Below are 17,273 nucleotides of genomic sequence, written 5' to 3'. Positions count from 1 at the left end.
TATCCGTTGCCTCACTACCAGCTGTCAGGTTACAGCTACCTTCACAGTACCTCCTGGGACTGATGTAGTCTTGCTCATTAGTTTTAGATGCACTCGCGAGCCTGCGTGCCGCCTATGATGACTTAGTCTATGTACGGAACTCTGTGTACTGAACTCTATGTCCGACCCCTTTTGTAAGTTATGCCGACTATCTATGTGGTATCTGTCGTGCTCCTTTCATTATGCATGTTTCATCATGAATGACTCTTGTCTAAGCAAATTTCTCAATACTGAACTACCCCTGTTGTATATTAGCAGGATGGTTAGACCAGCTGGTCGTGGTCGTGGTGGCAACTTCCCACCACCGCCTGAGTACATGGCTGGTATGATCCAACAGCTTGAGATGAATCGCCAGTTCATGGAAAACATGATGGCTCAGTTTCCTCGCCCCAATATGAACCAGCATCCAAACACAACAACTCTGCAGGATTTCATACGCCTCAACCCAAGTGTGTACCGCAGCTCAACCCAGCCCGCTGGATGCTGATGACTGGCTCCGTGACATCACCTATGAGATGGAGTCTGCTGATGTAGCCCCTGCCAGCTATGTCACCTTTGCTTCCTTCTTCCTGAAGGGACCCGCAGCTCAATGGTGGGACAGCCATAGGCGTACTCTGCCAGTTGGGACAATCATCTCCTGGCCAGACTTTCAGGCTGCCTTCCGTGCCCGCTTCATTCCTCAGGGAATCATGGACAGGAAGAAGCGTGAGTTTCGCAACCTCACCCAAGGCAACAAGACTGTTGAAGCTTATCAGCGGGAGTTTCTGGACTTATCCCGCTATGCTGAAGAAGACATTGCAACTGATGCTCGCAGACAGGAGAAGTTCCGTGAAGGCCTTCAAGCTGACATCAAGCTCACACTTCTAGTGCATGACTTTGCCGATTTCGCCACCTTGGTGAACAAGGCCATCAATGTCGAGACTGGTCTGCAAGAACACCAGAGCTCTCAAAGGCGCAACCGTGACACGGGCTCATCTTCGGGCCCGCCCTCGCAGAAGCGTAAGATATGGATCCCGAACAGCATGTACCGTCCAACTGCACCTGCCCCAAGGCAGTCTTATGCTGCACCTCGTCTGCCGGCTGCTCCAACCAGGCAGCCGAGGCTTCCAGCTCCACCAACCCAAGCTCCTGTTCCTACCCCCGAGAATGGGTTGTGCTTCAGGTGCGGACAACCAGGGCACCGTGCTAGGGAATGCAACCAGAAACAGAATCAACTGGCCCTTCCAGCAGCTGGTCGTGGGAACAACCAGGTCCGCAACAACAATGCCAAGTCTTATGGCCGTGTTCATGCCAACCACATTGATCTGAATGAAGCTCAAGACCAGCCTGCTACTGTGATGGGTACACTCCTCGTAAATTCAGTACCAGCATCTGTTTTATTTGATACAGGAGCATCGCATTCATTCATGTCAGAAGATTTTGCATTCATGCATGGCATTAAAAGTGAAGACATGAACGCTTCTCTATTAGTGCACACCCCTGCGGGCCAATGTCGAACCTCCATGATTTGCAACGACGTCCCTGTAGAAATTGAAGGACTGGAATTCCTTGTCTCTCCCATCGTACTGAAGTCCTGTAGCATTGATCTCATTCTGGGAATGGATTGGTTAAAGGCGCATACCGCTTCTATCATTTGCGCCACCAAGACCGTCCATCTGCTACACCCTTCTGATGAAATAATTAGCTACGATGCTCATCTGGTTCGGAATGCCGAGGCCAGACTTTATGCCTTAAACGCATTGAACGCTGCACCACTTGAGGGCATTGAAAACATTCCCGTCGTGTGTGAATTCCTAGACGTCTTTCCTGAAGAACTCCCAGGGATTCCCCCTGCTAGAGCTGTCGAATTCGTCATCGACTTGAAACCAGGCACCACTCCTATAGCCAAGAGACCCTACAAGATGCCGCCGCATGAACTCCTTGAGCTTAAGGAGGAAATCGATAAATCTCTTCAAAGTGGTTTCATTCGCCCAAGTTGCTCTCCTTGGGGAGCACCTTCTCTCTTTGTCAAGAAGAAAGATGGGACAAACCGATTGGTCCAAGACTACCGTCCTATAAATCAAGCTACCATTCAGAATAAGTATCCTCTTCCTCGGATCAATGATCTGTATGATCAATTAGCTGGATCATCAGTGTTCTATAAACTCGACTTGAGGTTGGGTTACCACCAGATCCGTGTTCGTGAGGAAGATATCCCCAAGACCGCATTCGTGACTCGTTATGGTTCATACGAGTACACCGTCATGTCTTTCGGCTTAACCAATGCTCCAGCCACCTTCTCTCGCCTGATGAACTATATATTCATGGATTACCTCGACAAGTTCGTCGTGGTTTATCTGGATGATATTCTGGTATTTTCCAAGAACGAAGAGGAACATGCTGAACATCTTCGCCTCGTGCTGGAAAAGCTACGAGAGCATCAACTTTATGCCAAGTTCTCCAAATGTGAATTCTGGCTTCCCGAAGTAACCTATCTCGGGCATGTCATCTCTAAGGATGGTATTGCCGTCAACCCTGAACGAGTTCAGGCTATTCTCAATTGGACTCCTCCGAAGAACGTTAAGCAAGTCAGAAGTTTTCTCGGTCTCGCCAGCTACTGCCGTCGATTCGTCGAGAACTTCTCCAAGATTGCCAGGCCTCTGACTAACCTATTGCATAAGGGCGTCAAGTTCCAGTGGACAGACAAATGTCAGGAAAGCTTCCAGGCACTCAAAGACAAGTTGACTTCTGCCCCAGTACTAGCTCCTCCTGATACTAAGAAGGACTTCGTCATTTACTGCGACGCTTCCCGTCAAGGACTAGGCTGTGTCCTAATGCAAGAGCGCAAAGTGGTTGCTTATGCCTCTCGTCAATTGCGCCCTCACGAAGAGAACTACCCAGTTCACGACCTCGAACTTGCTGCTGTCATTCATGCACTAAAACAGTGGCGACATTACCTACTCGGTAATCGTTGCGAGATCTTCACTGACCACCAAAGTCTGAAGTATCTGTTTACTCAGCCAGACCTGAACCTCCGTCAGCAGAGATGGATGGAGACTGTTGCAGACTTTGATTTGGGTATTTCCTATACCCCAGGCAAGGCTAATGTAATGGCTGATGCCTTGAGCCGCAAGTCTTACTGCAACCACCTCCAGGTTCACAAAGTTCAGCCCTCACTTGTTGAAGAATTCAGAAAGCTAAACCTCCATATTGTTCCTCCGGGTGCACTCGCTCCCCCTCCTCCGGAGTTCCGCAAGATGAATCTCCGCGTTGTTTCCCAGGGTTCCCTCTATACCCTGGCTGTTGAACCCGATCTCGTGGGCACCATTAAGACAATGCAGGGATTTGACTCTGAAGTCTACAAGATTAAGCAAGACCTCAAAGAAGGAAGTCCCTCATCCTTCACTATTGCTGATGATGGCGCCTTGTACTTCAAAGGCCGCCTAGTGGTGCCATGTAAGAAGGAAAACCTGAATATGACTCAGGAGGTTATGAAAGAAGCTCATGATACGCCTCTATGTATCCACCCTGGTAGTACAAAGATGTACCAAGACATCCGCCAGAGATTCTGGTGGTCTAACATGAAGCAAGACGTTGCTCGTTATGTTGCCGAATGTGACGTTTGCCGTCGTATCAAAGCAGAACATCAAAGGCCTGCTGGAACTCTGCAACCTATATCTATTCCTGAATGGAAATGGGACCATGTCGAGATGGACTTCGTTACTGGATTTCCCAAATCGCAAAAGGGTAATGATGCTATTCTTGTCGTCATTGACCGACTTTCTAAAGTTGCACATTTTCTGGCTGTCAAGGAAACGATCACTGCTAGTCAGCTGGCAAACCTCTACATGACCAGAATTGTCTCGCTTCACGGTATTCCATTGGTAATCAGTTCAGACCGTGGCAGCTTATTCACTTCAAGATTCTGGGCAAGTTTCCAAGAAGCTATGGGCACTCATCTGTCTTTCAGCACTGCTTTTCATCCTCAGTCACAAGGGCAAGTTGAACGTGTCAACCAAGTTCTCGAAGACATGCTTCGAGCTTGTGTTATATCCTTCGGCAAGAGATGGGAGGAATCTCTCCCGTATGCTGAGTTCTCTTATAATAATAGCTATCAAGCTAGTCTGAAGATGGCCCCCTTCGAAGTGTTATATGGACGAAAGTGCCGAACCCCTCTGAACTGGTCAGAAACGGGGGAACGTCCACTCTTTGGTCCGGATATTATCCAACATGCCGAAGAGCAAGTCCGCATTATTCGCGAGAATCTCAAGACTGCTCAGTCACGCCAGAAGAGTAATTACGACCGTCATCATAAAGACATGGTCTATCAACCTGGCGAGAAGGCCTATCTTCGCGTTACACCAATGAAGGGTGCTCACCGCTTCGGGATCAAGGGCAAGCTAGCTCCTCGCTATATTGGCCCATTCACTATTCTCGAGAGGCGTGGAAAAGTGGCATATCAACTGGAGCTTCCGCCGAACCTTTCTCAGGTTCACGATGTGTTCCATGTATCACAGCTCCGCCGCTGCTTCAAGGACCCAATCCGAGCAGTGGATCATGAAGTGCTCGAATTGCAACAGGACCTCTCCTATAAAGAGCATCCGGTCCGCATTCTCGACCAAGCTGAACGCCGCACCCGCCAGAAGGCGATCAAGTTCCTCAAAGTCCAGTGGTCGCACCATTCTGAAGATGAAGCCACTTGGGAACGTGAGGATCGCCTGCGTGATGAATACCCCGCACTGTTTCCTTCTACCTCCTAAATCTCGGGACGAGATTTCTTGTAGTGGAGGAGATTTGTAACGCCCGGATAATTAGGCTACAGTAAAACTCTTCTAATGATGCCATGTCATCCGTGTTACTGTTGCTAATCAAGTGGTAGTTCAAAATCATTGCAATTCAAAATATGAATTAGTGACAAACACCCTAAGTTTTCAAAAGGCAAAGCGAAAATGTTCGGGGGTTGCCAAATATTGCACTGGTAATTATGGTGAAGCAAACACCATTTTATAAAATGCCTAAATGCCCTAAAACTAAATAAAACAGAAAGGGAAAATAAATAAAAGAAAGAGATTAAAAAAACAAAACAAAAGGGGGGGGAAGCCCCCTGGACCAGGCAGCCCAACCCACCCGCACGGCCACCGCCCAACCCCCTGGCCCGCAGTCAGCCTGGCCGGCCCAGCCGGCCCAGCTCCCACACCGCGTCCCCTTCCCCTGTTCCCCCGACCCGGGTCGGAACAGGGCACGTCCCAGCCGAACCCACCTCGCCGGCGACGAGGCGAGGGGATAAGGACGCCGACGCCGCGCCCTTCGGTCTCTCCTCCCACTCGCCCCACTCTCCCCTCGGTCCTTGCGCCTTCCCCCTCAGATCCACCGCGCTTCCCTTCGTTCCCCTCCGTAACCGAGCGCCGCCGTCGCCATGGCTGCGCCATAACCGCGGCCACCGGCCACCCCGCGCCTCGCTAGCACGTCCACGAGACGCGTCGACGACCTCTACTTCGGCTACGCCTCGCCATCGAGCTCGAGGAGCACCGCAGGCTACGGATCGAGTCGTCTGCTTCCTCGACGGCCGCCGGCGATCCCCTTCCTCCCCGGCGAGCTCTGCTGCTCCTAAGCCACCACGGGTCTTTCTTGACCACTCGGTGAGCTCCACTCCGTCCTCTCCCCCTCTCCTTCTTCGCCTCACGGTGCCCTAGCTAGCTACCGCCGAAGCACCCGACCGCGCCGCCGCCTGCACGCGTCGCCGGCGCCCTTCCGGTGACCAAATGGTCACGGGGCCGAGTCCTTTGTGCTCAGCGCGTCGCGCAGCTCCCCCCTGGCCTTCCCGTTAGCCCCGAAGCGCGCGGTGTCGCCATCTTCATTTCGCGCCCGAACCACCTCACCGCCGACGAGCTCGTGGCGCTCGACTCCGGCCACCACCGCCTCTACAACCACCCCCACTCACTTCGCCGTCGTCTTGCCGTTCGAACGCGACCGGTCCCGCTCGGTTTGGTGCCCTATGGGCGAAACCCGCCACTATCCCGAGCCGCGCCGCCGCGAAAACGGACTCGCCGGCGTCTAAACGCCGGCCGGCTGATGTGGCATGCGTGGGGTCCACCCCCTGGGTCACTGCCTGTGGGCCTGGGGCCCCAACTGGCCAAGTTGACCGGGTCAACTACGCTGATGTGGCAGCCACTGCCACTGACATGCGGGCCCCATGTCTTAAAACGAATAAAAATAAATAGATAAATTGCTAATTAATTAAATTAATTAATTAAACACTAATCTCTCACTGACTACCGGGCCCCACCCACTAATTAACCCAATTTAGTTAGTTTTAGAATTCTGTTAATATCCCTGACAATGACATGTGGGTCCCACTGGACCCACCTGTCTGGTTTGACTGGTCAACTGACCAGTTGACCTGCTGACATCACTCTGATGTCATGCTGACGTCATCATTCACTGTTTTGGATAATGTTGGAATTAAATAACTAAATAAAATCAGAAAATGATTTAAATCTTTAGAAAATCATATCTTTTAATCCGTAACTCGGATGAAAATACTTTCTACATGAAAGTTGCTCAGAACGACGAGACGAACCCGGATACGCAGCCCGTTCGTCCACCACACACCTCTAACATACCAAACACGCAACTTTCCCCCTCCGGTTCATCTGTCCGAAAACGCGAAACACCGGGAATACTTTCCCGGATGTTTCCCCCCTTCGTCGGTATCACCTACTACCGCGATTGGGCACACCTAGCATCGTTACTTGTCATGTCATGCATCGATATGCATTTGTTTGCATTGTATTCATTGTTTCTTCCCCCTCTTCTCTCCGGTAGACTACGAGACCGACGCTGCTGCTGCCCAGTTCGACTATGGAGTTGACGACCCCTCCTTCTTGCCAGAGCAACCAGGCAAGCCCCCCCCCCCTTGATCACCAGATATCGCCTATTCTCCTCTATACTGCTTGCATTAGAGTAGTGTAGCATGTTACTGCTTTCCGTTAATCCTATTCTGATGCATAGCCTGTCATTGCTGCTACAGTCATTGATACCTTACCCGCAATCCTAAATGCTTAGTATAGGATGCTAGTTTATCATCATTGGCCCTACATTCTTGTCAGTCTGCCTTGCTATACTATCGGGCCGTGATCACTTGGGAGGTGATCACGGGTATATACTATACATACATACTATACAGATGGTGACTAAAGTCGGGTCAGCTCATTGAGTACCCGCAAGTGATTCTGACGAGGGGGCTGAAAGGACAGGTGGCTCCATCCCGGTAGAGGTGGGCCTGGGTTCCCGACGGCCCTCGACTGTTACTTTGTGGCGGAGCGACAGGGCAGGTTGAGACCACCTAGGAGACAGGTGGGCCTGGCCCTGTTCGGCGTTCGCGGATACTTAACACGCTTAACGAGACCTTGGTATTTGATCTGAGTCGGCTACGAGCCTATACGCACTAACCATCTACGTGGGAGTAGTTATGGGTATCCCGACGTCGTGGTATCAGCCGAAGCACTTCAGACGTCAGCGACGGAGCGGCGCGCGCCGAATTGGACTGGAACGCCACTAGGCTAGGTCTGCTTTCGGCCGCCCACGCAACGTGCAGGTGTGCTCAGGGCGATGGGCCCAGACCCCTGTGCGCTTAGGTTTAGACCGGCGTGCTGGCCTCTCTGTTTTGCCTAGGTGGGGCTGCGACGTGTTGATCTTCCGAGGCCGGGCATGACCCAGGAAAGTGTGTCCGGCCAAATGGGATCGAGCGTGTTGGGTTATGTGGTGCACCCCTGCAGGGAAGTTAATCTATTCGAATAGCCGTGATCTTCGGTAACAGGACGACTTGGAGTGTACCTTGACCTTATGACAACTAGAACCGGATACGTAATAAAACACACCCTTCCAAGTGCCAGATACAACCGGTGGTCGCTCTACCTCAGGGATATGAGGAGGGGATCGCCGGGTAGGATTATGCTATGAGATGTTACTTGAAGATGCTACTTGGAGGACTTCGACCTACCCTCTTCTGCCTGTTGCAAGACGAAGGTGACCAGAAGCGTAGTCTTCGATAAGACTAGCTATCCCCCTCTTATTCTGGCATTCTGCAGTTCAGTCCACTGATATGGCCTCCTTACACATATACCTATGCATATGTAGTTTAGTTCCTTGCTTGCGAGTACTTTGGATGAGTACTCACGGTTGCTTTCTCCCCCCCTTTTTTTTCCCCCTTTTCCTTTCTTCTGGTTGTCGCAACCAGATGCTGGAGTCCTGGAGCCAGACGCCACCGTCGACGACGACCCCTACTACACCGGAGGTGCCTACTACTACGTGCTGCCCGCTGATGACGACCTGGAGTAGTTTAGGAGGATCCCAGGCAGGAGGCCTGCGCCTCTTTCGATCTGTATCTCAGTTTGTGCTAGCCTTCTTAAGGCAACTTGTTTAACTTATGTCTGTACTCAGATATTGTTGCTTGCGCTGACTCGTCTATGATCGAGCACTTGTATTCGAGCCCTCGAGGCCCCTGGCTTGTATTATGATGCTTGTATGACTTATTTTATTTGTAGAGTTGTGTTGTGATATCTTCCCGTGAGTCCCTGATCTTGATCGTACACATTTGCGTGCATGATTAGTGTACGATTGAATCGGGGGCGTCACAGGTTACTGGGTGCAACCAATGGGAGATGGTAGCTCGGGTTATTTTCAACCGGTTCGGATGGCGCTCGCATAACAGGATAGGAGTCTAGAGAGATTGTCCTTTTTATCTTCATTGTGCCGGTTGGCGTGGTTCCCTTGTACGTTTCCTTTTTTTTATACTCTTTTCTGCTCCATTTTGTGAGCTGCAAGACTTTTATGACGATTCTGGATGGTTAATAAGATGGCCGCATGCATCATCATGATGCAGAGACCGGGGGTACGCCTCCATTTCAAAAAAAAATCACCTTGCAATAAAGAGTACTTTGATGCCACAAAAAATATTATATACTCTATTGACCAATTTATTCATGGCGCATGTTCACTTTCACTAAAAAATCATGAATTTTGCTAGCCAGGATGAGGTTGTCTGGTTACTCCCTACATTCAATACAGTGCAATTGAAATTCTTTTAGGGTCGTGTGGTCAGCGAACATTCGTGCAATCGATTATCATCTAGTCAAACCACTTGAAGGAATGCACAAGAATCTATTAGCCCCAAAAGGTAAATTAAGAAAAAATATATTAGGTAAACAATATCACCTGTAAACTATATCACGCATATGTGGAAGGATTTTCGAATCCATCATATGATTAAAGATATTCTCCACTAGGAATTATCAATCCATACTCTACAAATAAAGTTTCTCAGTACTTTTGACCCTACCTACCTACCTATATATATATATATATATATATATATATATATATGTATGTATATATATATATATATATATCTATGATTATGTTCAGTCAGAAGAACTGGATGCACATATATCCTAATATGTAGTGTTTTCAGGCACTCGGTTGTTCTATTTCTGTCTATACTTCTGTCCTTATGGTATATAAGTGCGCTAAATAATTTTGGGGCAAAATAATCAAGCGGCGAAAGTATCTCGAGTCGCTAGCTTGCGCTCTATGAAGTCGTGAGAATTTGATGTGTTTGATAGGGGCAGCTATGGCACCTAATTTTAACAAACAAATCCACCGCAAGTTAAGGTATTACTCCCTTCATAAACTAATATAAGAGTGTTTAAAATACTAAAATAGTGATCTCAACGCTCTTATATTAGTTTACAAAGGGAGTACTTCATATGTATAACTTTTAATTTCTTTATAGAACACTACATTGCTGCCAATATTGATGGATTTACTAGTCAAACCTTAATTCTTAACAACTCAAAATAGGCCTTATGTTTTGAAGCGGATGGAGTTGCCCCACATATATAACTTGTGATTTCTTTGAGGATTTTGTACTGCCGATGACAAAGTGGTGCTACTTGCACATGGGAAGGAATCAAATCGAATCGAATCACCTACGATATTTGTGCGGATCGGGCGCTAACCTGTGAAAACTAATATAAGGCGTGACGTTTACCGGATTCCAAAACCTCGTATGGTGCATACAAGAAACACCCATTTGCTAGAAAAATATTGTTTCCCTTTCACAGGTTCCAGAGATGGCAGCAAGTTGCATGATAAATTTAGTTAAGGAAATCACTGAGCTCATCGATCAACATGCAGTTTGCGTCCTTAATTTGGTACTAATTACATTAGTTAATCTGCAGGTTGCATATTTGAATGAGTAGCTAACTATGCTTGCCTTACTGCAGTTCATTCATATATATTGGAGCCTGCAGGGGCAGTACATGCTCACACACAACCATCTATTAATTGGACCACTGGAGCGAAGATCTAGCTAGCTAGCTAGCAGATAATTAAGGAGTTGAGTGAATATATGCTTAATTAAGGAGATCGAAGAGCTATCATGGTGATTGGTGAGGGGCAAGATTGTGATTAGGAGGATTGAGAACATGAGAAGCAGGCAGGTCACTTTCTCCAAGCGGCGTCGTGGCCTGCTGTAGAAAGCACGTGAGCTGACCATCCTCTGAGATGTCCAGGTCGGTGCCATGGTCTTCTCCTCCACTTGTCGCCTCTACGAGTATGCCAACTCCACTGCCGCCACCACCATGGGCACGGCCATGCCTTCCATCATTTCAAAACTACCAATCTGCACAAGAGCAACATCAGCTGCTGAATCCAGTCTCACAAGTCATGGTATAAATGCATTCCTTGTAACCTTTCTTTGCTCTTAACGTTCCAAAATACTGCATGATATTTTTTACATGTAGACATGCAATTTGCATGATGGTATGGTGCAACTCTGACTGCTATTTTTTCATACAACACTTCTTCTTCGGTACAACCCCCTTGAACACATCAATGGACAAGATCTGTTCATACCCCTTCATAATAAAGGGTAGGATGGTCTTTCTAGAAAATACGACGCGGAGATCTGTCACGTTTTAAGTCTATCTTGGGCCAGCCCATTAGTGAGTATGTACGGTAGCACTGATCGAAAATCCAAAAAAATAGTGACCCTGCTAGTCATCGAACACAGGATCTCCGGCGGTTGTAGAACAGCTGATAGCCACCGGAATCATCATAATTACGTGATACTTAAGGAGCGCAGATATTTATCACCTAGAACGGACGTACTGTAGGTGTTTTTTTAATTAGAAATACAGTAGCAGATCAAAATTGGTATTGTACGACTGGGCCGGACATTCTATCTAAAGTGTATTTTATAGCTAAAAAAACTAATGTATTTTTCATCTTTTGGAATATTTTATGAAAACATGAATATTTTTAAAGATACAAAAAATTTCAAATATTGAACTTCTTTTGGAAACGCATATTTTCTTCAAATTTCCGATCCTCTTTTATGAAAAATACTTTGATTTTGTGAATATTTTTCAAATTTTCTGAACATTTTTTCAGAATTGTCAACATTTTTTGAAATTGCAATTTTTTTCGAAAAGACGAATAATTTATAAAATTTGTGTACATTTTGTTGAAAACATGAGCAATTTTTAAATTTCTGAACAATAAAAGAATGCAAACAGTTTTAAAAATTGACGAGCATTATTCTAAAACACAAACATTTTTTCAAATTTACAAATATTTTTCAAATATACTAACATTTTCAGAAAACATTTCTTATTTTTTAGGGCCTAAACATTTTTTGTTGCAATTATTTTCGTTTTATTCTCTTTTTGTTAATCCATTTTGCTAATTTTGAACTTTATTCGAACACTCTTCATTGAACATGGTATTCTTTGGAAATTTCTAACCCGCCCCCAAATTTTGGAAGCAAGTGGGCATGCCCATGTTAGGCATCCATGCTTGGTCTGAATGACTTGAAATGATCCCAACTTTTTCCACTAGGTGGGCATGCCTCATAGGCATCCATGCCAGGTTTGAACAATTTCCGACACCGTATGCAAGTTGCGACACATCGAGCCTTTTTTCTGCATTTTCTTACCGAGAAAACTCTAGAAAAAAAATACAAAACTTGTCGGAAACCAAAATAACTTGTCATGGTGTCTTGAATTTGTCATACGAGGCAATGAAAAAAATTATGTCCATTTCAAGGATGTCGAAAAACAACGTGCTCTCTGACATACCCTTCTAGCCAACCTAAACACCTTCCGTTGAACATGGTGTTTTCATGGACATCCTTGAAATTACCACAACTTTTGCCACTAGGTGGAGATGCCCATGGTAGGCATCCATGGCGGGTTTGAACTACTTCCGACACCATATGCAAGTTGCGACTCATCTAGCCATTTATCGACCTTTTTGACAGAGAAAACTTTAGAAATGCAAATCTTGCCAAAAACCCAAGCAACTTCTATTGGTGTCTAGAATTGGTCATACAAGCCCATTGAAAAAACAATATTAGGGGCATGGATGCCTACTATGGGCATGCCACCTGCTGGCAAATATTGGGATCATTTCAAGAATGTCTAGAAAACACCATATTCAACGTAGCGTGTCCGAGTAGTCATCCAGGCCAGGTTTGAAGGAAAAATGTATTTAAATCATAATTTATGTAGATACTTAAAACTGTCATTTTAAGTTTCTAACAGAACTAACAAATACAAAATGATAGAATTGAAAACAACAAATGCTTTTTTAGAGCATTTAATAAATAATTAAATAAAAATTATTAAAATCATAATTTAAAATAGTTACTTAAAGCTGTTATTTTGGTATTTCAATATTTTGAATAGATTTCAAAAAATATTAATGTTTAAAAGGAGAAATGAAAATTTAAAAAAAAGATAGAAAAACGAAAAAATAGAAAAGTAAAAATAAAATCTTAGGCCTTTCCCAACTAAGCGACGACATTGGTCCTGTTGGGCGACTATCGGAATTTGTTCAGAATTTAAAATATGTTCTCATTTAAAAAAATCACAAATTGGGAAAATGTTTGGGCAAATTTAGAATACTTTTTTATATCATTTATTTAGTCTCATTTCTGAAAAATGTTTTGGAATTTAATATTTTGTCCGTGCTCTCAGAAATTTTTTGTTTTCACAATTTGTTCATGCTTTTCAAAAAAATTATTCGCATTTTGACATTTTGAACGATCTTTTAAAGATACAAACATTTTTGAAATTACCTTACAATTTTCGAAAATGCAAATATTTATTTATTTATGAACAAAATTTCGAAATAACAAACCTTTTCAAAGTTTGAATAACATTTTGAAAGCGTGAGCATTTTTTGAAAAATAAATAAGAACCATAACAGGAAAAGGAAAATACATAAATAAATAAAAATAAATTATGGAAAAAAAGACCAGTTCACAAAGTGTTTCTAAAATCTTTTTGAAATTCCCAGCCCATCCATTACTTAATGTGTCTAGCTTTATATTGGTCACCAAAGTTATCCTGTCGCAGTGGTTCTGGACGCATGTATTGTTTTAAGTGATCGTGTGCTCGTGCCATCCTTGTTCGCTATTTTTAATCGCATGCCATCCCAGATGGGCCGGCCCAAGTAAGCTGCCCTGCGTATACGTTTCTACAAAAGTAGATATAAATTGTGAAAAGTCCATACTACCCTTTATACATATTGCAAGGGGGGTTGTACCGAAGCGGGACTCTACTTTATACAAATAAGTTGGTAAAATTACATAATTATAAAAGAAGTTTCCAGAAAAAATGTAATGATTATGCTCATGTGACAAATCTCAGTAAAAGTGTACATATTGATAGTCAAATTAGAGAGGTTTGGTTCTTACTGTATGCATATACTTTTAGCACTACACTGTAAGCCTAAAATAATGCTTATTTGGCAAACACCCATACTAGTACCACTTCTTATTTTATTTTATTTTGGACAAAAGTTGAGACACTCATTTGTAACAGTTTACAGTAACTTAAAGTTTCTGATAATAGAAAAAATGCATTTGTTTTTCTAGTATTGGCAAGGGGAAGTCTGGAAATTACAGCAGGAAATGCAGATGCTTCAAGAACATCATAGGTACAAGTTCCTAATTCAGTTCCTTCCAAGTTCCAATGCTACCTACCTTATTTAAATAAGTTTGAGTAAAGACTGGAAAATGCATTCAAGTCATCCCATTATTGTTTGACTTTCAGGAAGCTAATGGGGGAGAGATTATCAAAGTTAGGAGCTAAAGACTTATGTTTAATGGAAAATCAGCTGGAGAAGCGCTTACACCGTATTAGAGAAAAGAAGGTAGCTGAGCTCCCTCAGTTTGTTCTTATTTATGCTAATCATTGTACCCTCTCCCATAATCACGACGCCAATTTTTTTATCAGAATGATAATAATTATGTGTCTCCTGATACCTGTTTAGGAACAAAGTTTTGCCAACCATTTTCTACAACTCAACGAGAAGGTTCGCCAATATTTCTATCACACGCATGTGCAATTTTACTTAGTTGCCATTATCGTGTAAAGTTTACATCAATGCATATTAAAAAAGTTACATTTCATACATGATAATTCAATAAAGTGACATTGTAGGGATACATCTTTCATCAAGAGAATATTCGACTCTCCGGGGAAATGAAGCTTATCCATGAACAAAACTTGAAATTAAAGAACAAGGTAACTGAGTGACTTGACTATGTATTCAAAATCTTTGTGGGGGTTGAGATTAATGGTGCTGATATTGGTTGCAACTTTGTGTATTGAATGGCTCTTCCAAGGGTGCAACATATTATCCACCAAGTCAGACTATGTATATGAAAAGTATTAAGGAACAGTAATTTTGCCAATTATATATAACATGGCAGCCTCTTCTGGTAGTTGAATTCACAGTTCCATAGAAGATGCAGAAGCCGGGAGTTGAACTTTTTTTTTATAGTTGCATCGTCTTGATATGGCGCGAGTAATCAATAAAATAAAGCTAATACAGACAGGCTTTTCATTTGCAATCGTGTGAGCTATTGTGTTGGGTAATGATTCGTCATATATAATTTAATTTTGGACTTATATCCATGAAGAACCTGAAGTATTTTTCAAGTGCTAATAACTAATCAGCCAACTGGAGTCTCTGCCGAGCTCTTCTGTTTGCCGAGTCTGCTTCTCTGCAAACTGGTTGTTCGCCGTGATCCCGTGGAGTAGATCTCGGCAAACACAAATGGACTTGGTAAAGACCGATTTTCCAGTAGTTTGACATGGGAAAAGAAAGATGCTTTGATTAATTAATTTAGCTAGAGAAGCAAGAAAGCAGCAGGGAGAATCAGTGACTCCAGCTTTGTCCACTCATCCCAAAACACCTGAAGGTACATACAACTGAGCGCTGATGCAAGAGCAAAAAGAACGAATCAAACCGGATCAGATCAGAGTGGCTGCATCATTAAGGACTGCCTACTAAAGATCAAGTTCTGCCATAACTCAGAGCACCAAATCTGGAAGGAAATCATCTTTACTCTAATCTAATCCTTTACTGGCTCAAATCAAGATCGGAACGCCGTCACTCGCATGGACTGCACATTTTTTGCATCGTGCTTTGTGGCCACTTTACTCACTAACCTTAAAACTGTCCTTTTTTGGATGAGCCAAGTGGAAAGCTAGCTAGTACATATGTGTGCTCATAATCTGGCAACCTTAAACAACATGGTACTACTAGCTAACCTTTTTTTAACTTGGATGTTTACCTTTAGCACCCAAATGCCAATGTTCCTGCCACACCCACCTCAATAAATACGGCTACAATTATTATCCGTTAAAAATCACAACCAACAAACCTTTGCCAGGTGTCTAAAATACAAACTTCAGACAATATTGTAACCACCATAAGCGAGAAATTGATTTAAAAGAAACTGCAATTCAGGTATTTATGCGCAAACAAAGGTTGCGCTGACATGGCCGATTCGTACCAAAGACGTAGCCTCGATTGGTTGTGGTGGATCTATGACTTCTTAGTCCACAAGACGTCCATTCCTTGTGGTGGATCTATGCAATCTTACACGTTAGAGCATCAGACGTTTGATATTGGCATCAAAAGTCAAACCTCGATTGTTGAGAAAAAAATCATGCCGTTTGTCGCCTTCCATATCAATCGTGTTAATATACAATTGGACAGCTGTACCAAGATATAAGTACACTGTTATGAGAAAAGTGTACTACCCACATGTTATATGGTAGCCAAGATACAATTGATGGCCCCAAGACATGAGCACACAATATTTTTGCGGGTATGAGCACACAACTTTTAATAAGTTAAGTGTACCATTCATAAATTACATGGTAAAGTGTGAGACTCAATTGTATTGCTCTACCCAAATTTAGGGTCTGTTTGGTTCCAAAGAAGTCACCAACTTATAAGTCAAAAAGTGAAAAAGTGACTTATTTTGCCAAACAGACCCAACTTATAAGTCACCCCAACTTAAAAGTCATAAGTTGCTCCACCCCAAATTAAAACTTATAAGTCACTCCCTTTTGCATGGGTCCCATCACCTTTACATAAAAAAAACAAGGTGAGAAGGTGTGGTCAGGTAACTTATAAGTCAGATGACAAACAAATAAACGTGACTTATAAGTCGCTGGTTTTAAGTCACCTGACTTATAAATCAGGTGACTTATTGGAACCAAACAGGCCCTAAATGTATACAGTTATGAAGAAAGTGTGTACCATTACCTCTCACATATACGTTGCAAGGGAATTAATTAAGGAGATCAAAGAAATATCATGGGGAGGGGCAAGATTGTGATTAGGAGGATTGAGAACATGAGCAGCAGGCAGGCCACCTTCTCCAAGCGGTGTCGTGGCCTGCTGAAGAAAGCACGTGAGCTGGCCATCCTCTGTGATGTCCAGGTCAGTGTCATCGTCTTCTCCTCCACCGGTCGCCTCTACGAATATGCTAGCCCCATCGCCGCCACCACCATGGGCATGGCCATGCCTTCCATCATTCAAAACTACCAATCTGCACAAGAGCACCATCAGCTGTTGAATCCAATTTCACAAGTCATGGTATGCGCGCGTGCATTCCTTGAAGCCTTTTTTACTCTCAACGTTCCATACATGATGTTTTTGACAAGTAGACATGCACTTTGCATCATGCAACTTTAAATGCTAATTTGTTTTATACAAAGAAGTTGGTAAACTTACAGACTTATATAAAAAAATGTAATGATGTTAGGGCATCTCCAACGCCAACCCTCAAACCGCCCGCATACATACGGACTGTGAGGTCCGGACGTGTTTTGTCATCCAACGCCGGCCTGTATCGGTCCGCCGACTGGTCCGGACGCATTTCCCCT

At 44.1% G+C, this 17,273-nt stretch overlaps 1 protein-coding gene across 1 annotated transcript in view; it reads left to right on the top strand.

The window, feature by feature from the left end:
- The first annotated feature begins 16,701 nt into the window (after nucleotides 1–16,701).
- LOC119328412 (MADS-box transcription factor ANR1-like) overlaps nucleotides 16,702–17,273 on the top strand; it is a 2,508-nt gene continuing 1,936 nt past the window's right edge. Inside the window, exon 1 of the mRNA XM_037601400.1 lies at nucleotides 16,702–16,983. Within this exon, the coding sequence (XP_037457297.1) occupies nucleotides 16,702–16,983 (282 nt within the window). The remainder of the gene's footprint in view (nucleotides 16,984–17,273) is intronic.

The sequence above is a fragment of the Triticum dicoccoides genome, chromosome 7A, assembly GCF_002162155.2.
Source record: "Triticum dicoccoides isolate Atlit2015 ecotype Zavitan chromosome 7A, WEW_v2.0, whole genome shotgun sequence".
NCBI classification, from domain to species: domain Eukaryota; kingdom Viridiplantae; phylum Streptophyta; class Magnoliopsida; order Poales; family Poaceae; genus Triticum; species Triticum dicoccoides.
The sequence above is the reverse complement of the archived record's forward strand: the minus strand, read 5'-3'. Positions and strand labels throughout refer to the sequence as shown.